At 37.9% G+C, this 23491-nt stretch overlaps 1 protein-coding gene across 1 annotated transcript in view; it reads left to right on the plus strand.

Moving 5' to 3' along the window:
- DGKH (diacylglycerol kinase eta) overlaps nucleotides 1–23491 on the plus strand; it is a 181958-nt gene that overhangs the window by 82225 nt on the left and 76242 nt on the right. The window contains exons 3-4 of the mRNA XM_068929728.1: nucleotides 12556–12666; nucleotides 14109–14189. Of these exons, the coding sequence (XP_068785829.1) occupies nucleotides 12556–12666; nucleotides 14109–14189 (192 nt within the window). The remainder of the gene's footprint in view (nucleotides 1–12555; nucleotides 12667–14108; nucleotides 14190–23491) is intronic.

The raw sequence follows: 23491 nt of genomic DNA on the forward strand, positions 1-23491 counted from the left end.
AATAATAATTGTAAGGATTTATAGAAGAAAACACATTTAGAATAATTTTTTTTTTTTCCACAAGGAATTTCACTTTTAGGACCAACAAAAATGTAGGATGAAAGAGAATTAAGTTTATTAACTGAGAGTCAGAGTCTGGGTATTCCTACGATCAATTCTGTATACTAAAAAGGAAAGAAATGACTTCTCACTTCATTGAACAGACGTCTTTAGGTGATAATTGATCATTATTCTTCGTATGAGAAGTACACAGTGGGATTCCCTGGGAAATAGTGCTAGAATCTTGAGAGCAATCTACATAACTGCATGAATGAGCATGGAGAAAGAGCTTCTGACAAAACTCAGTCATAAAAAGGAAACGTACAAACCATGGGAGCAGAGGCAGGTGACCTAGGAGGAATATAGGGACACTGTCCAAATGTGTGAGGATGAGCTTAGGAAAGCCAAAGCCCATCTAGAGTTGAATGTGGGAAGGGATGTGAAGGGCAGCAAGAAAGGCTTCAAAACAGATATATCAGCAGATGTATCAGAAATGAAAGGAAGAGCTCTGCAGAATTGGTGGGGGACCTGGTGATGGGGAACATGGAGAAGCCTGAGGTACTCAGTTCCTTCTTTGTCTTGGTCTTTACTGTTAATATTTGCCTGCAGCATTCCCAGGTTGCTGAGAGCAGAGGGAAGTCTGGAGCAAGGAAGACTTGCTCTCTGTGGAAGAGGATCAGGTTAGTAGGGAACATTTAAACAAACTGGGCATACACAAGTCCATGGGCCCTAGTGGGATTCACCTGCGAGTGCTGAGGGAGCTGGCTGGTGTCACTGTGAGGCCACTTGATGATCTTTGAATGATCATGGCAAACGGGGAAGATTTCTGAGAACTGGAATAAGGCAGGTGTTGCTCCTATCTTTGAGAAAGGTAAGAAGGAGGACTGGGGGAACTACAGGCCAGTCAGCCTCACCTCAGTCCCTGGGAAGGTGATGGAGCAGCTGATCCTGGAAACCTTTTCTAAACTTATGAAGGACAAGAAATTGACTGGCGGTAGTCAGAGTGGATTTATGAAGGTGAAATCTTGCCCGGCATACCTGATAACCTTCTAGAACAAAGTGAGGAGCTTGGTGAATGAGGGGAGAGCAGTGAATGTTGTTTATCTTGACTTGAGCAAGGCTTTTGGTGCTGCCTCCCATAACACCCTCATAGACTAAGTGATGGAGTACCTGCTAGATAAATGGACAGTGAGGGGGATTGAAAACTAGTTGAACTGGCAGGCTCAAATGGCTGTGATCAACAGCACAAAGTCAGCTGAAGGCCAGTCACTGCTGGTGTCCTCCAGGGGCTGATACTTGGACCAGTACTGTTGAACAACTTCATCAGTGACCTGGATGGTGGGACAGAGTACACCCCAGCAAGGTCACAGATGATCAAAACTGGTTGATACACCAGTTGTTTGTCCTGCCACTCAGAGGGACCTCGACAGGCTGGAGAAGTGGGCAGAGAGGAACCTCCTGGGGTTCAATAAAGGCAAATGCTAAGTTCTGAACCTGAGAGGGAATAACCCCATGTATCAGGACAGGCTGGGGGCTGATGGGCTGAAAAGCTTTGCAGAGAAAGCCCTTGAGGTCTGTCACGGCAGAGGAGCAGCGGCCACAGAATAGAAACCTTGCCATTGTGTTAAGCAAATCAAATTTATTATTATTACAACAAGACAACCGAACTGGACCTAATCTTTTTGCTCCCCCTTCCCCCCCCACCAATTAGGTTCGTTTGGTTGCTGGCTGAACAGACTCTAGTAGTTGCAAAAGGCTAATATAAGTTATAATACAATTATAACAGTGTAATATTTTAACAAGTAAATAATTTCAACAGCTGTAATTCAACAGCCCTATGTCCTAAGTATATAGAAACTATAACTCCCAGACCAACCTACCAAGACAATTCTGTGTAAATCCTTATTTCCTGGGAAGAGAACACTCAATCAAAACAGAAGAGAGAGAAGCTTGAGCAAAAGATAATGGAGGGGATGGAAGGACAGGAAACGCACACCCCTACTACACCGGCAGTGATATTTGTGGGACGGCATGTGCCTAAGCACCCCACTCACCTGGGTGAGACCGAGTCACCGTAAACTGAACAGGTGTCCCTGTTAGCGGGGAGTCCAGTCGTCATTCTTGGGCCAGCAGCAAACCAGGTCCTCGCCTTCACTCACGCTCCGTTCCCTGGACTTCACCAACACTCTGATGGAGTTTGGGCTGAGCCTCCTTATATAGAGCAAGGAAGTGTGCGTGGGACTGCAGTCATACACCCCTCATATGGTAAAGGTCTAGAAGTTTCTGGCCTCTTCCAGGCTCTTCCAGGACCCTCAGTGTTGATGGGCAGGTGGGGTTTCAGCTCCACATGGTCTTAGTGCTGTGGCTTCAGCCAATCCAGTTGTTGTCTCCAGGGAAGGCTTCAGCTGAATGTCCATGAAACTTTAGTGGGCTTTTGCAGTGACAAAGATGCTAACGTGGTGGTTACCCATCCCTAGAGGAGGGAAGGGGAGAGAACACACTCCACCACAAGGTCCTAGTGGACAACAAGCTGACCCTGAGCCAGCAACATGTCCTTGCAGCAAAGGCCAATGGTATCCTGGCCTGCATTAGGAAGAGCATTGCTAGCAGGTCACGGGAGGTGATCCTTCACCTCTGCTCAGCCCTGATGAGGCCACACCTGGAGTACTGGGGAGCCCTGAACTAGACCTAGTACAGGAAAGACATGGACATACTGGAGTGAGCCCAGTGAAGGGCCATGCAGATGTTTAATGAACTGGACCATCCCTCATACGAGGAGAGGCTGAGAGAGCTGGGACTGTTTCGTCTGGAGAAGGGAAGGCTCAAGATGCATCTTATCAATGTATATAAATACCTGCTGAGAGAGAGTAAAGAAGATGGAGCCGGGCTCTTCTCATTGGTATCCCATGAACAGACAATTGGCACAAACTGAAATGCAGGAAATTCTGTCTGAACACAAGAATTTTCACATTTTTGACTGGGATGGTGGCTGAACATTGGAACAGGTTGTCCAGAGAGGTTGTGGAATCTCCATCCTTGGAGATCTTCTGAGCTCCACTGGACTCAGTCCTGAACAACCTGCTCTAGCTGAACCTGCTTGAGCCAGGGATTTGGACTAGATGATTTTCAGAGGTTCCTTACAACCTCAACTGCTATGTGATTCTGTGATAACTATGCTCCTTAATTTTATATGTAATACATACCTACAGAACCCATATTAATTAAAGAGTGAACATATTTAAAAGGTTCTATGTGATTCCTTGCCTCAAAATGCTTTGCTATCCTGCAGCTTAGATTTTAGGACTCCTGCGATCATTCCCATCCATAGATGATTTTAGGAATGAACTGAACTCAGCTTCAGCTGAGAAATCACAGCCAGGTTCTTCTACAAGAGTATAGAGCAGGTATTTTTGCAGAATGGAGACCAAAGAACGCACAATGTGATTTGTCCTAAGGTCACACAACAAAATATGTGTATACAAACTGGGAATATATTTCAGATCCGTAGCATATCCAACCTGTCCTTCTACTTTCTCTAAATTATGTAGATGAGAATGGATTATTTGAGTCTGTGGTGTGTAACTACTTAGTTCTCCAAAGTTTCCAAGGAAGTAAACCTGTTCAAGAGCTTTGCAATGAAGTTGGAAATTCCAGTTTGTAAGCCTTTCTGTCAGAAACAAATTTTTCATAGAATTCTTTTCATTTTTAAGGCGTTTTTTGTCACAAAGGTTTCTCAGGCCCAAGGCAGAATGGGAGGAAACAGCCTCTGGCTATAGGGCAATCAGCTGATAGATTGTTACCTGCTTTGGGGTGGTGTGTTCTTTATCTATTTCTCTTTTGGAATAACTTCCTTAAAGAATTGGAAGGTGTCTGTTTTGTTCTGCTGGAGAGCCTTTTGTTTATTGGCATTAATGTTTTTTTGGAATGTTGTCTTTAGTTTGGGAACCATTTGACTGATGTCTTCAAAACACCTTGAAATATAAAGAAGTCTTTCAAAACATACTTTTTCATAAAAATAAAAATCTGATTTGCCCCTCGTGCCCCTGCATTGCAGTAAGGTACATAACATTTGAATTCTTTGGAAGGATTTAGCACAATGTGCAATACTTCAGCTCTTCTAACTGCCTGCTGCTGTACATTGCTTTTTCTGTTGTTGCATAATTTGCTAGTGTAATTTTACCATGGTCGCTCAAATCAGATTCCCAGCCTTCTCACATAGAGATGATTTTTTCAATAATTGGGCATTTATTACTATTTTGCTCCCCATACCCAGAGAGATCTGTAGGTAAATGAGATATCCTTGCCCATGAGTTCTTACAGAATTAAAGGTTTTATTGAGTTAACAGTTCCAGTAGACTATTAAGCTAAGGCTGTTAGCAGAAAAATACTAGAAAATGTAATTCAAAACATGATAAATGTGCATCCAGGATATTGTGTGCCATCCAGTAAAACAAAATTGAAGCCAATATGAACTTGAAATGCAGTGCAACTTCTGAATTAGATTAAAACATGTAATCTCTATATCTGTAGCAAAAGGAAACATTGTATAAAATCTCAAAAATGCATGGGTGTTAAGTCAATAAACTTCTCTGTTTGTTATAATTCTAAGCACATCAGGAATCTGCAGATCGCAGGGCTATACAACATCTGTGAAATTGTTGGCCATTTGCCTGTATAGACTTGAGCGTATAGTAAGATATCAGCTGCAATGACAGATCACTTTCTAACAATAACTGGTAATTCAGAAAAGGTTTAAGAGTGAATGAGGGTGATATTGTGGCATTTTTCATCTCTTTAAAGAACTGAATGCATGTAAAGATTCTAAGAACATATGCTTCTGAAACATATTTGCATAACATTGATGCTTCCTGAAATTATATGTTTACAGATGTTCCTGAGCTTGCTTGAATTTAGCCGCTGACTGTTTTTCTCTTTCCTAAGTTGTTTAGCAAAGGTCAGATATAGGTGTGCAAAATGCCTGCAAGAAGGAAGTTGATTGTTCTCCCTCCATCTTTCCCTCAGGACTGACAAGCTTTAAGTTGTGCGTAGGCTATTTTCCAGCAAGTGTAGCTCCTAGGAATTCTGACATCATTGGTGGAATTTGTTTAAACATTCTCAGAGGGGAAAAAATTAAAACTGGAATAAGTAAAACACAGAAGGGTTGTTTTGACAAGTTTAATTTAGAATTTCTTTTAAAGAAAGGTTTGCTTAAAGTTTGCAGCAGTGCTTAGTATATTTTTATTCCATGCTGCTTTTGTAATTTCCTCAAGTAATTGATCAAATATTATTTGCATAATAGCACTAGATAGAACTACAGGAACATTTTACTTTTCTCTGTGGAAATGTAATAGGATCTTTTTTGCATTCAGCTGTGGGATGCATCTTGTTTCTAATGGTTTACTTTGGACCTACGCTACATACGGTTTATAGAACAGCAAATGTATTGAGTACCATTCCAAGTACCAGACCAAGATCTAAATAACTCTGGTACAGAAAAAAAGTCTTGCCAGCAGAATGATTTGACTGTTTATTATGTTTTGTGGTTTTTTCCATTTTTTTTCCCCAAAATATGTACCGTTTACATTCTTGAGTCTCAAAAAGTTAGACTTTGTTGTTTTAAACCTTTCTGCTCAGAGTATGTGTAATTTAAAATGAACAGCTATTGAAGCTCCAAACAGTAGCTGCAAAATACTACTCTAAGAGTGAAGTGAGCTCAATTGTGAAAAATCACCCAGTGAAGTAACACCCAAACCCATAGATCTTTGGCACTTAGTCCCACAAAGTTTTCTAGCCTTTTTCAGTATCTTACAGCTCTCTCCTTCCCCTGATTAATGAGAACACAGACTGAAATCAACATTCTGTACATGGATTGAAATTGAGAGTTTAAATACTTGAAGTGCAGATAAAGCTGGTTTTCTGACTCTCAATCTAGCACTAAGTTTATATTTAAATAGGTTTTTTTCCTCAATTCCCAGTATAGTGTTGCATCCCAATATGGCAATATCCTATTAATTTTTGATACATGGTATAACCTCTATTTTTCAGTCTACTAACTGAATATCACCTTATTACCAATATATTTTTATTACAGAAGTTGCTCTGCAATTTCACATTTGCTTCGGGTTTTACTGCTCTACCATCTTTTCTACGTATAGGAATCTGAAAGTCAGAATTTTTTAGTTTAACAACAGTAATGCAAAATCTGTTTCTTCAAAGTAAGCTGGAAGGGAATGTGAGGAAAGATCAAAGTTGAGAGAAAGTGCAGTACATAAGCTGTATAATTGCATTTATTTGCATTACAGTTTCATTTAGACTAGGTTCCATCTACATAAAGGACCCCCAAAAATATAGGATATAAGGATAACTGTGGATGAACATATTGTTTTATTGTTATACAAAACTGTTGTTTTATTGTTATAAAAAATTGTGATGCTTAATCATAGTTAGTATTGTGGTGGTGGGGGAAGTGACTAATTTTCATTCTGAGATTTTGGAAAGCTGTAATCTTAAAGCTAGGTAGACTTTCTTTTAGCTGGGTGATTATAGCTGTTATCAGCAGTGACAGACTGAGCATATGAATTTTGCCACTTTTCATGATTGCTCTGTCACTAGTGGTATTTGGTTGTAACTCAGAGGGTGCATTAGTCTGTGGCAACTCGGTTCAGGCAAGCGTGATACTCTAGGCAGCCCAAGAAATTGCTGAATAGGTTACAGTGAGTGATCAGTTCTTGTTAGCACTTATTTTTTTAAAAATGTTCTTAAAATTGAAGCAATTTATAGCCAATTTGATTATATTGGTTTTCAGTATTTTTTATTATGAACCTTTTTAGCTATATAAATTCATAGGTATTACATAGCTCTTGATTCGATTTGGTTTTTCAAATGTCAGGCTTTCTTCACTGTCATTAAGAATCCTCAATAGAAATGTAACCTTGTACTGAGCAGGTGATGAAGCTTTTATTCTCTGTAGATAAAATCTATTTTTATTTTGACATAATTAATGAAATATCTGTCAGCATAAGTGGCAGTAATGGAAGCTGCTACGCTGTGATTGCCAAGAAAACCGTGAGCTTGGAATTCCCAGGTCATAATTTTAATCAAAATTTGAGAGTTTGATTGTCACATTTTTTAAGAATGGATGTCATTTTCAATCTATTGAACACTTTGAATATTTTAAGGGGCTCTCAGTTAATAAGAGCTGCGAGACTTTACCTTGTAACATAATGAGGATTCTGTCTGCCTTTAGCCGTACCTGTTCAGACAGTGCAAATGAACAAAACTCTCCACAATATTAAAACAATCAAGGTTTGTTTTATTTCAGTAGTCACCTCTGGAAAGTTGTATCAATTGGAAGTGTCATGGACGGGAGACAAACAACACTGAATGTTAATGCTTGCTCGCTCTTTTTTTTTTCTGATGGTCTGGTCTATCAACAATCCAGGTATTAATTACTACAGTAAATGAGGGCCTAAATACATTTACAACCTCAAACATCAGAGTTTAAAACAAAATGGATACTGTCAAACTGGGGGGGGGAAATCCAACATCATAAATGCCCTGCTGGTTCAGACAGTATTTGCTATTCAACAGTGCCGGAGGGAAGGCTTTTAAGGAAGAGCACATGAGTTTGGCAATTAAGTAGTCCATTCCACTAGTACTTCCCCGTGGCATATTAAAGGGACTGTATATGGAGGTGTTGTCCTTGAATTTGTCTAATCCTTTTTTGGACTTGCTGTTATGGTCCACCTCTACAATCTTCCATGAGAGCAAATTTCATAAAGTCACTGCCTGCTGTGTAAAGATGTGCTGCAAAATGACATCCTTTTTTTTTTTTTTTTGGTACTCTACTTGATGATGCCCAACATTTTGTTGGCTTTTCTGACTGTGGCTGAACACTGATGATTTCAGAGGACTGTCAGCTATGACTCCAAGGTCTGTTCCTCACACCTGGCCTGTTAAATCCTACTTGTGCTTCCTATCCTTTGAGCAGCTTTCAGTGCCTAAAAAGACCCTTTTTTCCCTTTTCATGGTAACTTAATTGCTTTAATAGTCTTGTCAAAAGCTTTCTGAAAATCCATAACTGTTATGTGCTTTGGACCTTCATTCATCCACATGCATCCCCTTGCCCCCAACCCCACCGAGGTCCTGAAGGCAGCAAGGCAGGATTTTCGTTTCTACTGTCTTTTTCACAAGAGGTATGTATCAGTCCATGGGCTCAGCAATGTTATTCTTACAGACTCTACCATCTTACCAGGAATGGAAGTTAAACTCAGTGATCTGTAGCTCCCAGGAAGCCCTCTGGAACTCTTTTTGTAGGTAACATTACATTGGCACCTCACCCGCCCTCTGGCACAGTTGCCGTTTGTAAGGATCAGTTGTCCACCTTAAGCAGCAATTTCACATTCGAGTTCCTTCAGGCTTCTCAGGTCAATGCCATCTGGTCCACGTGACTTAGGGACTTCTAACTTACCTGACTGCTCTCCTGCTTGCTGTATATTCACCTCATCTTGATCTAGCTCCTCTGATGTTGCAAAGATTGCATTGTGTGAGGAACCTTCTCATCACCTTCCTCAGCAAAAACCGAAGCAAAAATTTGCTTTGCTATGATCTTACCATCTCTGAGTATCCTCTTTGTGCCTCGGCTGTAAAATGATCCTGCCAGCTCTCGAGCTGTCTTTCATCTTTCAAAGTATTTAAAGAACTTTTTACTCTCAGCTTGACCATCTGTTGTAAGGTGCTCTTAAAATTGTTCTTCATCCCCTTAATTTCCTGTTTACATTTGAGTTCTGCTGTTTTATGGCCTTTCCTGTTCTCATCTTCATTCTCTTCATTCTCAGAAACTTCCTGATACTCTTCTCTTCACTCTCCTGGTAAGTTTTAAGCAGCACATCTGTTTATATAACTGAAAATGAGTGAGGGGACAGTTATTTTTATTTCTAATCATTCAGTATTTTATTTTGCAGTTGCCAGCAATTTGTCTGTAGTCACTTTTACTGTTTTTTTCTCTAAATTCAACATCTTTACTCCTTTCTTTGGGCCTTTCTCACAGCAGCAGAAATACAAAATTTGACTTTTGGGCAGATATGGGACTTTACAAACGAGTGAATCAGAAGTAATGTAATGTAGTTCTCTTTGAAACAAACACTGTTAGTTTTGAAGTTTCAGGTGTAGTATACTGAGTAGTTAAAAAACTGTCTATATTTAAAAATCCATCTACGTAAAAGAAAATGCCTCTCATTTTTTAGTGATCAAAATATCCACATATCCCACTTATTTTTTTCATTCAGATTATTTTGATGTAGAGTTGCAGTAAATATTCTTGGAAAATTGAACACTAACTTATACCTTCTTAATTTTTTGAAATATGGCTGTTTTTTGAATTATATTTAGTTAGGAGAATAGTGATATTGTGATTGCGATGCTGTGAAAATCAATTGCCTAATTGTTTATGGCTAATGTAGTAAAGGTTGTTAGTGATTAATTTTATTCTGAGTTAAAAACATAGCCAATCTTAGCGATAACTAGAGGAAAACTTGTTTTTAGTTGTATTACCTGCTATAGTAATTGTGAATTTTTGCTATATCCCTAAAATTTTTGCCTTTGTTAGAGCTACATACTTGTGGAGTGATGCTGTATTACTGGATTATACAGGTTGTTGCAGGAGGAAGTCAGAGGTTTTGCCAAGCAGATGAGAGGTGATTCTGTAAATTTGTGAAGTAGCATGGGATTGTGGGATATGCACATTAACTTTCTCCTGATTTACAGCAGGAAAGTAGTTAATATAATTGGCAATGATTGTTGCTTATGCTTCAGATTTAATGTCCAGCTGAGATTAATTAGAAAAAGGTTTCTCGTCATCAGAAGAGTGAGATCTTGAAGCAGTGTCTTAATTGCAGTTGTGAGAGAAAAGGTACTTACTGCTTTCTGAAGGTGCAGCTGCAGCTTGATCAGTGTATTTGAAAAACTTTACATGACCCAGCTGTATATATTAATGGGGACCCAAATTCAATAACTGGGGAGGTCCACTCCTGCCTTCATTTACTGTAAGTACTGTAACTTGTGTGTAGATTCAGGAAAGCATCATTAGTAGATTAGCTAATGACTCAGTTGGCAGTTTGAGGTTTCTTGTGCATTTTAGAGGCTAAATGAAGTTAATTAAAGATATGGAGCCACAGCCTTATGCTTGGGTGTAGTTTCTGCAGCCTTGGAATTAGCTATGTTTGATGCTTAAACCTTAGTCTACTAAATATCTGTTGGTGGTGAAGGGTAAACTTGGGGTATGTATTTCATGAAGTAATTGTATTTCTTGGGGGAACATTTTCCAATCCAGTATTTTTTCTACTATTTTAATACAAAAATATATTCTATAGAGGCAGCATGGTTATGCTGCCAATTTCAAGGAGTTGATTTTTGAGGGGCTGACTTGCTAAACAATTTTAAATTTGAAGTATTTAGTTTGATCTTAGCGATACTGCTGTTACAATGGATGCAATAGGGGAAAATGGCTTAAGTAGGAATAAAAATGGTATGAAAGAGGTAATTTTAATCTTTAGTGAGCAATGAGCTCAAGGCTTAAGGAGATTTAAATTCTTTGACCGGACTTCTTCACAATTTCTGAAAATATTCAGTATAATATAAGTTCAGAGTTTGCTCAGTATGTGCGGTGGACAGTAGTGAACAAGGATTTCCTTCCATTTAGGCATTTTCTTCAGTAAGTCAGTGCCCACTGTGTATTTAGTGTACTCTTTCCTTTGAAACCGAATTTCTGTGTTCTTCTTCTGAGCCCTACCACGCAAGTCCTGTACTTCCATCCTGTGTGATGAGCTTAGGCCATCTCAGAGAGCCATATGAAGCAGAAGTGACAAACAGCTTTGAGTATGTGCTTGCATTTACAGCAGAGTGAATTGCTAACTGATTAAATCTATTTGTACTGTGTAAAAATAGCTTATCTTAGGGTCTGGTCAGAAAATTGCAGGCAATCATAAAATTGTGCGTGTTAGGAATGCTGTCCACTCCCTTTCCGCGGGGAATTACCTACCTCTTAGCTAGAGCGGGATGGCTGACTGAATGCATTGTTTGGGATCATTGTAATGTGCAGTAAAATCAGATAAATCAAACCTTTCATCTCTGATGTTTCATCTAAGAGGGGTGTTTTCTAGAATACATTAATTCAATTGCTTTATGATCACTGGACCATATTCTTAGTGTATTGCATTAGCAGTCTCTAAATGAAGGGTGCTATGTATGCACATAACGACAGTGTTTCTCATTTAAAGGAAATGGTAGCAAGATAAAAAAGGTTTTCTGCTCTTTCTATATTTTTGTTACTTAAGTAACAAAGTTAAGGAGAATTCAGTTAAGGAGAATTTGAAAGTTGATTACGGAAGAAGGTGTCTGTGAACTTTCAGTCAGATCTTGACTAAACCCCCAAACGGTCTAGAATAACTGCAAATAACCTTGGTATCATATTGTCTAGAAACTGTATTTTAAGATTTACATCATACTGTTACAGTACAAACTGGGAGTATTATGCTTTAGAGACCATTTTGGAATATAATATCCAAATGTACTTGTTCTTTTCTAATAGCCTTTGTGTGCTTCGAAGCTGAACAAAATGGTTTTCAGGACGTGTCATTAGAATGCTGTGTCATGTCATTTCATCTGATTAAATGGAGAATTTATGTAATCAGTTGTGTGATGAATCCCACACACGCTGTCAAAAGCAGCACACACATTTAAAATACGCTAATTTGTATTTTACTAATTTCAAAAAATTGGCTCTGTGTAGGCGGGATTCAATTTGCAGTGGAGTAGTTTGGATCAGCATGGTAAATCTGTTTCTGACTAAAAATATATGCCTAGCAAGAGTGCCCCCTGGCTATTGTTGTTCCCACACTTCCCATAAAATGATTATTTCTATTTGTAACATGATTTCATGCTTAAGGCTTCAGTTCGGCAGGGTACTTAAAGTCATGCATAACTTTTAGCATATTGGATCATGCCGTCTGCTTCAGAGGCATAATTCACGTCCTTGAATTAGACACAAGTTTAAATACCTTGTTGAATTAGGGCCTATGTGGAAATTGTATTCCTGTTCAACGTAATCACATTCTGGAATTGCAAATAGCCTTATGTGGACTGTTATTAGCACTTTTTTTTTCCTTCCTGAATTGTGCCGCCCTCATTTGTTGCTCGCTTTAACATTTGCAGTTTTGCAGCTATGCAAACAACTGAATTGTTTTGTGTTAATCACCACAATAATTATATATGGCTCTCCACCGCCTTTTCTTTGTATGTGTAAAATGAACATTTTGCCAACATTGTCATTCTTTTAAAAATAGCTATGCATAGTCTGATTATCCAGAGCGTTAGTCTGAATTTAAATTGTCAATTTTAATTTGTATCTATTCATTTACATGAGGCGTAACAGGTATTTAAAAACTTAACTTTCACCTATATACTTAGCTATTTAGCTATGTATTTATCTTGTCTACTGTATTTTAATATATTTTTCAGACAAGCATAAAAGAAGGATTACTACTGAAGCAAACCAGTTCTTTCCAGAGGTGGAAAAAGCGTTATTTCAAACTTCGAGGTCGTACCCTGTACTATGCTAAGGATTCAAAGGTAATTCTGTGATATTATCAGCTAATGCCAGATACTGGTAACAGCAATTTTATTTAGGTTTACAATTGTAATAATAATAATTTAATGATATATTAGTGGCTACCTGATTTAAAAAAAAAAAAAAATTAGCATATATAAGACGTAGTCTGCTAAATTACCTTCACCCAAGGAAGGCTGATGATTTTCCCCCCACCACCTTTTTAGTTTTTTTTAATCTAGTTTATCATTATTCTTTTAAGCTTTTCAGACCACTTAGACAAATAATATATTGATCTGAGTGTTGTTTTTAGGGGCTTTCTCAGCCAAATCTTAGATTTCAAAGTAAGTAAAAATCAGACATTGTTCAAAAATTATCCTTCGAACCGAGTTCCATTAAAACCCTTCTAGGCTGACGCCCATATTGCCCTTAAACAGATGTAAAAGGTTGTGTGAAATCAAGATGGGAAGATTTTTCTGCCGAAATTGATTTATAAGGGAAAAAAGCTGTTTCTCATCAATTGATATTTTCACTGGGAAAATTGGGGGTGGGAAGAAGGGGATATTTTTTCTCTTCCTGAGAGGCATTTCCTCCCTCCCTCTCAAGATCTGAACTGAGAGCGTTCTGGCTTGTTGACCCGGCTCAGACTGTGCTGTTTCATAGCAGTGGACATTACTTTTCGTTATGCTGTGCTGTCTGTCTGTCCCAGCGACTCTTGGGAGCTGTAGGTGAGGTGCTTCAAGTCCACATTATCATCTATAGGCTGCCCTTCTTACTAAAACTACCGCTCTGCTGAAGCACTGAAAGAGCAGAGTGTTTTTGTTGGTCTTTCCTTTGCTTTTATGAGCCACCGTGAGTTTAACAGAAACTATCTAATCCTTTGCCAGAGGCTGGGGTGTTTGGAGCTGACATCTATTTCGCTTACTGGAACAGCAAACAAAGGAGTGGAAGGGATCTCTTTAGGCCCTTGAAGTCCATTTTTCTCTTATTGTAGCACCATATTATAGATTTGAATTAATAATTTCAGAATTCCATCCTGAAAGTGGTTAGTTCACTTGTATTTTATTAGTGTTGATATCTTTCCTTTGATACCTTTAATGGTACCCATTATACACACCAAAACTGAATCTACTGATAAAAAAGGATTTAAAAAAGAAAAGGGGGGGGGGGGAAGAGGAGAAGAAAAAAAAAGCTTTTCAAAGTAGATTTTAAGGAATTTTTTTGGAGTCACTTAGGATTTTTACACTTCAGCTGATTAGATAAAAAGTAGAACTGTATTTAGAGGTGAAATGTGAAGTTTTATCACCTCAGCAGTCTTGTGATTTTTTTTTTCCCCCCATTTCTTATTTCTTTTTTTATTTTCCAGTTGGAATGGACATGAGGAAATGAAAGCAGAGGGTATAAAGCTTACTTGAAAGGGGACTCGGACAATATTTGATGTTTTTGTGTTTTTTTCCATTCACAGTCTCTAATATTTGATGAAGTTGACCTGTCAGATGCCAGTGTAGCTGAATCAAGCACAAAAAATGTCAACAACAGCTTCACGGTATGGACCAAGTATAATGCCAGTCTTGAAACCTGTAGATAGACTGTTACTAAGAAAATCAATAATCCTCTGAATAGCTTCTCGTTTTTCTTCATTTGAAAATAAAATGTGTTTTATTTGGAAATGGCATAACTAATAGCATGATAGTATTGCATCAGCTGTTGAGAATTTTGTCTCAGTTACCTCATAGTTTTTAGCAGAATTCAGCAACTTTTTTCGTTGCTAATCATTTCCCTATATTTTTAATAGCTTCTAAGTCATATGGAAAACTATCTTCACAGTTGTACCTTGATTCGGACAATGATGCGCAAAACAAGGGTGTTCATAACATCCCTGTTTAAATGAGTTCACAAGTGAATTTTACACACAGTTCTTGACATTTATTGTTTAACTGCATTGTTAAAACTGTGTTAACATCTGACGCTGTTCCTATGCTGGGAAAGTAAATCTTATGAACAAGAACTAGCTATGAGGAAGATTGTGGGTAAACCTGCCCTCTTGAAGGTCATGAGTTCTTTCACTAACTGCAGTGGTGTTACTTTTCTTTATCTGCAGTTGCTATTATTCTCTTTTAAAATGTTGATTATCCATTTTCCTGAAGATTTCAATTATCGCAGGTGGTCTGTGTTGTCAGTGTTATTGTTTATCTTGAATGTAGTCCGATGCAAGCCTCAAAGCTTGTAGGTTATGGCTCCAGGACTGCCTTATTCTGATATTTCTCGGGCAGCTACTAGAGCAATCAGAGCACTGGAATGATGTCTTCCTGTCAGCACAGGCAGGCCGGCATGCTATGCCAACAAAAGTTTCTTTACTAACTAACAATGAAATTAAAAAGACTCATTTGACCTGCTCAAATGAGTGGATTCCTGTGTGATGTACTAGGTTGCTATATGGAAAGTTATTTTCTATCGCTTAGAAACTCCACTTCTGTCTTTCCCCTGTCCCGAAAGCATCAGGCTTCCCCTGTCATTCAGGCATCAGGACAGCTGAGGAATAATGAGGCGTACAGAGGCTATTAGTTGAGGGTCCCAATAGTCAAGATTGTTGCTTATTATTCAGGAAAGGATATAAGACTCAGCATCCCCTGAGGGTCTAAATCTCCTTCGCTGCTGTCTCTATTATGAGAATAAAGACAATTAATAAAATTCTGCATATAATGTTGCCGATCACCGGATCGTGAAATAACACGTTCCTGTTTACATGTGAATTTTTTACGGGGAAGAAAGGTGGTATATCTTTGGCTTTTTTTCTTCTTTTCTTGTTGTTTCGTACAATGTTTGGTGTTGTGGTATTCTGTAGAATCCTTTAGGCCCATGCAATATCTCATTCTTCAGCGACGACGTGTTTTGTAATTAGCAGTGGGGGAAGAAAGTAGTGAAAAAGAAATATTGGAGCCAGAGCTTTGAAAGCTATGGTGACGCTATTTATTTTAATGTCCTAGGTATTTTAGAGCAAGCAGTGTTTTCACTAAGGAGTATTAAAATTTATGTTGAAAAATTATTTGGGTTTATAGTTTTCCTGGATTGAAGTGTCATCTGATTTGACTGTGAAGTATGGTAATAGTTGTCATCTCTTTTAATCTTTTGATTTCTTGCTTTGTGTTTGCCCAACCCTGTCTCCAGGCAACACAGCTCAGCAGAGTAAGACATCTCCGGCCTTGCCTGTGCTGGTTTTGGGAGGGATAGGGTAGCTTTCTAGCAATACTCCTTATAAATAAAAAGAAACAGTTACTTTCTTTTTTTGCCCGTCAGCTTATAAAAAGATAATCCAGTCTGTCTTAGAATTCTGTTTTCTTTCTGTTTTAACTGATCTGCTAGCATTGCATTTGTTTTAAAAAAAGTCAAAAATAAATCCTGAGCTTTTGCTTTCTGCAGTTGCTATATTCCTCTGGATTTCTTGTCCCAGTAGAGAATATTGTTAACACAAACTTATGTAGATGGAACAGAGTCCAAATAACCATATTTCAGAAGAAAAAATAAGTTTTTTATAATTTTAATTAAAATTAAATTTTTTTTAACAAATCCCCTTATCATTAAAAAAAAAAAAAAAAAACTCACCCCCCTTCAGCCCTGTCCCCAATCATTGGGGAGATGTCCCCAATCTCTCAATTCCTCAACTTACTGTGAAAGTACTCTTTTGCCCTTTCTAGTTCCTGTGTGTGGAGACAGAGGTGTGCGTGTGTCAAGATTTTCCATGCTCTTTCTCTGGATAAAACTCAAGTCCTAAAATTAGTCCTAACACACAGATTTAAGGTTGAGTTTATTTGTAATGTGCATGCTTGTAGAATGTTTTATGTGACTAAATATCGGTGTTATTCCCCGGGATTACTTTTCCTTTCTTACTGCAAACAAATTGAGGTTAAAGGGGAAGTTGAGATTAAAAAAAACATTTGCTAATTAAAATAAGAAGCTGCTAGACTTGTAACAGCTCATCTGGTTCAATTTGTACTTTATTACCGATATCGTCATTACTTTGCAATGAAAATTAACTCTCTGCTAGCAAACAGTCCTCAGTGAACAGGCTTGCACTAGAGAGGCTTGCAGTAGATTATAGGCATTTTATATTTCTGTTTTCCACTTCCACTTTAGGTACCGGTTTCCTAAGAGTGCGGAAACAGAGCAGATCAATAAGGCAGCTCAGCACAGCTGAGATCTGCATCACTCTCCCCATCAGCCACATCAGGAGCCTGGCATGACTTTTGTTCTCCAGGTACCCACGGTTCAGTGGCGTGGATTGGGGCTGAGCTCTCATAATATTTTTAAGTACTCAGCTGAATGCTTTCTTTTCCCCCCAGTGCTTTGCTTCTGCCTCAGAGGATTGTGTGTGTATATATATGTGTGTGTATATATATACATATATATATATACACACACGTATAGTTGTATAAGGAATACTATTTTTAAATAACAGAATGACTGTTACGTAGGCGTATGCAAAATAACGGAATTCTACAGGGCAGCAAAGATGACTATTAACTGTGATTTCAAAAGAGATTTAACAGCATAGGTTATCCTAAGTAGGTACCAAAAAAAAAAAAAATTTGATATACATTGAGGAAGGAAAAAAAGCTGTAAATGTTAACATGTTGCTTTTCGGTTGTTGTATAAATGTTAACAAGTTGCTTTTCGGTTGTTGATGCACATGTACCTGTGAAATGCCGAGGGTTGTTATGAATCTCTCCTGGCTTAGTTTTGCGTAAAATGCGCAGCTGTCGTGTGGCAGCACTTACATTTAGTCAATCCATATTGATGTATGAAACATTTTAGTAGTTATGCTCTTCTGTGACAGATATGATGGAAAGATGATAATTTCAGGGTGGAAATACTGATTTTGAGATTTTACTTTGTATAGCTCTCTTTGAACATTTGATTTAGGTAAGGCCAACTTCTAGTCCTTTTTGGATTTGCACAAAAAGCTGTGGACACTCGATTTCTTTGTAAGTATATGTGCTCAAGAAAAGCGAAAATCCTAAGTAGTTTAATTCTCTTACCTAATTGCTTCTGAGAATAACAGAAGAAATAATTTCACAACAGTTTGGGAAGCTGCCCTCTAGGACTGTGAAAATAAACATACTAGATTATACTTAGGGTGGAGACTCAACTTGCCCTAACATCAGGATGGGATTCAGTGGTTGATTTATAAATCCCTAAATTTGGTTATTGAGGATAAGATTAATAGCTCTTTAAAGGAGGGTCATACGTTTATTCAGTTCAGTGTCTCTCTGGACTCTGCTGATTATTGACCAGATCTCACTTAGCTGTAGCAGCAGCTGTGTCCTCCAGGCCACCTAAAATATAGACCTCTCCTCTAGTTTTAGCTTTCTGAATCAGGTGCTGAATCTCATCCTTCTTGTCAAATATGCTGAGAGTGGTCATCCTGGGGGGGAAGGCTTAGGAAACTGCAGATCTGCTGTCCTGGAAAAAGCCTCCCTCAACTCTTAGTAATTAGAAATTGGCAGGAAATGAGACTTTATATTCCAGCCAATAGCATTGATTACTGTGATTCTGGATACGCTTGCAAAAAATGCCTAATGTCATAAATTTTTTTGCTAATTTCTTGGGTTTAGTAATGTATAGAATGTATTGCAATCTCATTGTATATTGTGTGGAAAAACATTTCCTTTGATAGCTTTTAATGTATAGGGCTTTAAGTATCCTCTCCTAGTGTGATGAGACAAAGACAGCAAAAGCCAATAAACTGTCCTTTATTTTATATGTTCTTATATAGAATATAGATATATGTATATAAAAGAGAATATGTATATATTCTTATTTTTATTTGCTTATTTTTCAAGATAAATAATGTTTGTAAACTTTCTCTATACTCTTAGCTATTCTTACCGTTCTTCTAACTCTGATTCTGCAATATCATCTTGTAAGTGCGGTTATATTGTGGCACTCAGCAGTCCAAGTGAAAACAAACCACGGAGAGCTGGGCTTGATAATATTTTCCAACTTATGCCCACTTACTTTCCTCATGGATCTAATATATTTTTTTTCCCTTTCCCCTCCAGCCCCACATTATGCATTTTTTTTAAAAATTGTCCATAATGGTACCAAGATTTCTTTCCTGTTAATTTGGACCTATCTGTAATTTTAAAATACTTCATATTTTTCTATTTTTCCTCTATTTTTCTATATTTACGTAGCTTTTGTTTGGCATTTACTTCTATCTTTTTACAAACACTGAACTTTCTCGAGTCACAGTGCTGTCTGCTTATTGGCTTTCTCTGCAGTGCCTCGGTGATCAAAGGGGGGAGCTAAGCAACCAAAGTTTTGTTATCATCTCTAAGTGTTTCCATTTCTCTGCTTTATACTCTTCTCCTGGTTTAAGGGTTGCATCACAAAACTGTAGGACAGAACACAGTACTTACTATCTATGAATCTTTTACCATATTAAAGATGACTTTTTCCTACCTTTTAAAGTATATTCCTTAGTTAGCTCTTTCTCTCATCTCATGGTCATGGCATAAAAATAGTTAATCCTTTTGGTTCAGTGGTTGAACTGAAAAAAGAAAAAATGAGAAATAGTTCTGGGTCAGCCTGATCTTTTTACTTTTCTTGAACTGAAATACTTTAGTTCAGCAGGAGTTAAGTTTTGTTTTAGAGCACTTTTTCAAATTAGAGATGAATTAAAAAAAATACAATGAATGGCATTTCATTAAAGTTAGTCCTTGAATGTTATTTTGTTACAAAAAGTTGAAGAATTTTTTTCTGATCTCCATTGTTGTGGTCAGACTTAGCAATTCTCTCTGACCTGAAAATAGAGGGTTCTGCTCTTTGAACCAAAACTCTTTATCCAGTTGTCCTTGTTTTCCTTAACATACTGTACATATGGATGGGCTTTGAAAAACTAAGTATTTATAGTTACTGTTTTTTCCTTTCACCTAGTACTTTGGTACGGTTAGCTTTTTTTATAGGTTAGTGAGGCAGCAGCTATGCAGGTTAAAGTTAATACTATTTTCTTCCAGCATCCAGATTACCCTATTTCCTATCCATGTTTCTGAATGTAGCATATCCTGTATCTTGACTGTGGCTGTAAAGTTTACTGATATATAACTTGTGTGGAACCAGCTCAAAGCATAAACCAGTCCTTTTCATCTTTGAAGCCCCTGTTTCTAATGGGAGATTGCTTGGCTGTGTGGCAGCTCAGCCGCTCACTCCTTGTGATTTTTCAGAATTGCCAGTTGATTCTCACAACTGGTCTTGGGGGCATACTGCTTGTAAGCAGGTTATTTAAATAGCATTGTTTCTTCTTGCATCCCAGTCAATGCTGTACTCATCGTTGAGATTAGCTGCTTCTAACTGATTTTAGAAAATTAATTTTTTATATTCACTCTGGGCTTTAAAAACAGAATGTATTTTGTGATGTTGCCAGACTTTGGCAACGTATTGGATAGACAGCGTGAACTTCTTAGAGACTTAGCGTCTTTTCTGGCCACCAAGATTTCTTGTCAAAGCTTTTTTTCAGGAGTTTTTTTTTTTTTTTTGAGGAAAGTGTGATTAAATATGAGAACTGCTTAACTTTCCCCAGGCCACATCAGGAGGAAATGAGAAGAGTGTTTTCCCAAAGGAGTTTAAAACCTTTTATCTTCTCTTTGGGTTTGGACAGTGCAGTTTTTTGTCTTTTTGAATACCAGAAACATGGCCTCAAAGCTGGGAATAATTAGGCTAGTATTTTTATTTTCCTTTTCAGATAGTCTAAAACCAATTCAATTTTATTATTGAGCCTTTTGATGCCCAACGTTGAGGGTCTTGAGCTTTATTTAAGTGCAGATATGTTTGTGAATGCTAATGGAGGAATTTCTTTTGACACTGTCCTGCTTGCTTACAAAATCCTGTTTACTGCAATCCAGTGTCTGTGAACATTAGGAGATTTGTTTGTTTGCTCATAGCATCAAGCCACTTTCAGATAGTATCCTACTTCAATTTTTTTTTTCCTCTCTATACTTTTTCCAGGGGCCACCCACCTAAAACTTGTGCTGACTTTTTCTGGGTTTTCCACTGCTTTTCTTTCGCTATCTTTCTTATTTCTGTAGTTTTATGAAATCAGCTTGCTACCCCAGTTTTGGGGGACTCCTGAGATCATGTGGTCAGCAACTGATTTTGAGGCTTGTGCTAGTTCCAGACTTTGGGTGGTTTCCCCTGGTTTCGGCATCGGCTAAGTCAAAAGTCAACCATTTTGTTAAGGTGGCCTCTGTGTGCTCCATAGCCTCAGGAGGATGCGTAATTGCTTAATAGCCACATAAAATTATTATCTTTCCTGTTGGCTTCATCTCTTTGCTAGCGTTGCCTGTTTCAGCCAGACCTCCTTCCCTGAATCTGGCTGGAGAGCTTCCGCACTGCTGAGATTTAGGGCAACCATCCTCACCACGTGTCATAGATGTGAGGAGATGAAACAATTCAGTATCACTGCCTGGGCCTTCCCCTGGGTGATTAAACTTTCCATTTTGCTCTGTGGGAATACTCTGGAGCATGTCCATCTGCAGTTTTATTTCTCTGTGAAAAACACATTTTCAGTAAATTTCTACATGTAGTCTCTGCTGATGCTACCTTGAAGGTAGGCGCACTTGTTGGACTTCTCCCTTTAGTAAGCCACGGTGGCACAAAAAGAATGAATTTGTGTTTGGAAACGTGTTTCTGTTTCTTGATAAGCTTTCATAAACCACAAATTTGAAATACTGCGTTAAATTTTGTTGACTAAGTGCAGAATCCTTTGTGAACACTCTTTCATCTGCTTGAACCTCTCCTATTAGTGAATCTTAACTCGGCTGCATCCTAACATAAACTAATAATACAACTTTTGGGTCCGAGTAAGCTCTATGAGCTTATAGTGGTATTATAAAATTATTCATGTGAAGGAAAACAAAAATCAATAAACTGCTATGAGGCTATCTTTAGGATTCCTCTCAGCATAATCTGCATCAGATGTCCTTTGTCAATTTGTCTTTTAAATATAAGATAATTTCCTGGTTTGGAGTACATTTTGAAGTTTCTTTTGTGTTCAAGTTCAGTATTAACATTGGTAGCAATCTGTGTTGATACTAGTGGGAGTTCAAACACACAGCTCATGTGTGAAGTGTCTTACTCTGTGAGCTGAAACCCACCCCCAGAAAAATTGCCTTTTAAGATTTGGCCTTGGTATTATCAGAAGGGTTAGTGCATGGCACCATCTCAAGATCCAGGAATGGTACATTCACTTCTCGTGCTGGATTTATGGTCCAGCGCAGGGTCTACCTGAGCACCTGAAGTGACATCCGTGAGGACTTGGGGTCTCTCTTAACTCGGGAAGGTCAGATATGGCTAGAAACTGTTCAAGTTCTTGTACTAGTCCCACCAGCATGACTCAACTTTGGCATGTCTTGAACGGTTGTTCAAGCATGGGTAGTTAACTATTCTGATGTACTTAAGTTTTTCTCCATTTGTGAACTATCTCCTGTTTCATACAGATGCTGATTAGTCTTTAAATGACAAAGGCTTTTGCATGCTGCCAGCCTGAACACTACCCAAACCACAGAAACGGAGGGGAAGTGATTTGGATTCCATTTTGTTCAAATTTCTACTCATTTTTTTCCTATATTCAGGCAGTTTAGAAACAAAAAAAATGCAATAGCAAATTAACTATGCTGCAGAAAAGAATGGGAGAGACAAAAGCAATTAGTGTTGGAGTCTTATGATGCACTTAGTTTTTTTCCTCCATTTACCGTTTGCTCGTTCTCCTCCGCCCCCTGACAGTGACAAAAAAGGTAATAAAACTGAGAGCTCTTTGGGTAGCTTTGGGTGTGACTTTCAAGTTTTAAGCAGCGTATCTCTGACTTGATGCACTGTCTCCCTTTCCCTAGTGTCTAGAGACATTGAAGCTTTAAGTTTCATTATGAAAAAGCAATAAAGCATTTCAGTTGTGAGGCTAAAATCCATAGATAAATCCCTTGGGACTGAGCTATTACAAGAAACCTGAATGCTTTTCAGAAGAGAAAAAAAATGATGCTCTTAAAAACATGAAGATTCTGCGCTATACCAGACATTTTAGTTCTGGTTTCAGTCACATGGAGCTAGTTTTCAACAGTTTTTGAGTTTATGCAGAAATTTTTGAAAAAATAGGTCACAAGAAACCTTAGTCTTCTGTTTCTTCCTCTAGCTTTTGAAGAATTTCTTTAATTTGTGAAACACAGTAAAAAGACTTGCATATAAGAGATGAAAAATATCATTTATTTCCCTGTCTAAATGCATTGTATAGCACTGTTAAAACAGTCGCAGCATTTGGAGAACAATCAGTGTCTTATGAATTAATGCAAGAGAATTACCAGATTTCATTAGGTCTGCAGTTTTGCATTTAGTTTTCTGTATTTTTTCCTTCCCCTTACATTAAAAATAGTTAAAATACTGAAGAAGGCTTAAAAAAAAATCCCTCAGTACAGTTCCTGTATACAAAATAATTTTATAAACAGTGCTGTTGGTGTAAACTTTGAATAAATCTCCTGCTTCTAGTGGCTTCAAGCAGATGGATTATGTTTAAACAGGAATCTGTTATTACAAAGGAAGAAAATAGTCACCGCTCTATTTTGCGTCACTTTGCACCTGATTCCATTAAATACAGATTTAGATTTATAAATTTTCCTTTAAGTGCAGAAGCCATCCCATCTGACAGTTAGACACAATCATCTTTGTGAATTGGACAGCAGCATAGTTAAGAAAACTTTGTGCAAGAACTTTAAAGAAATGTGCAGGCATTGACTTATACCTGGCAGTTTCCAGTTTACATTTGCAAGAATCATTAATTCTTGTTATTATATTTAAATACTG

Source organism: Struthio camelus, chromosome 1, assembly GCF_040807025.1.
Source record: "Struthio camelus isolate bStrCam1 chromosome 1, bStrCam1.hap1, whole genome shotgun sequence".
Classification (NCBI taxonomy): Eukaryota; Metazoa; Chordata; class Aves; order Struthioniformes; family Struthionidae; genus Struthio; species Struthio camelus.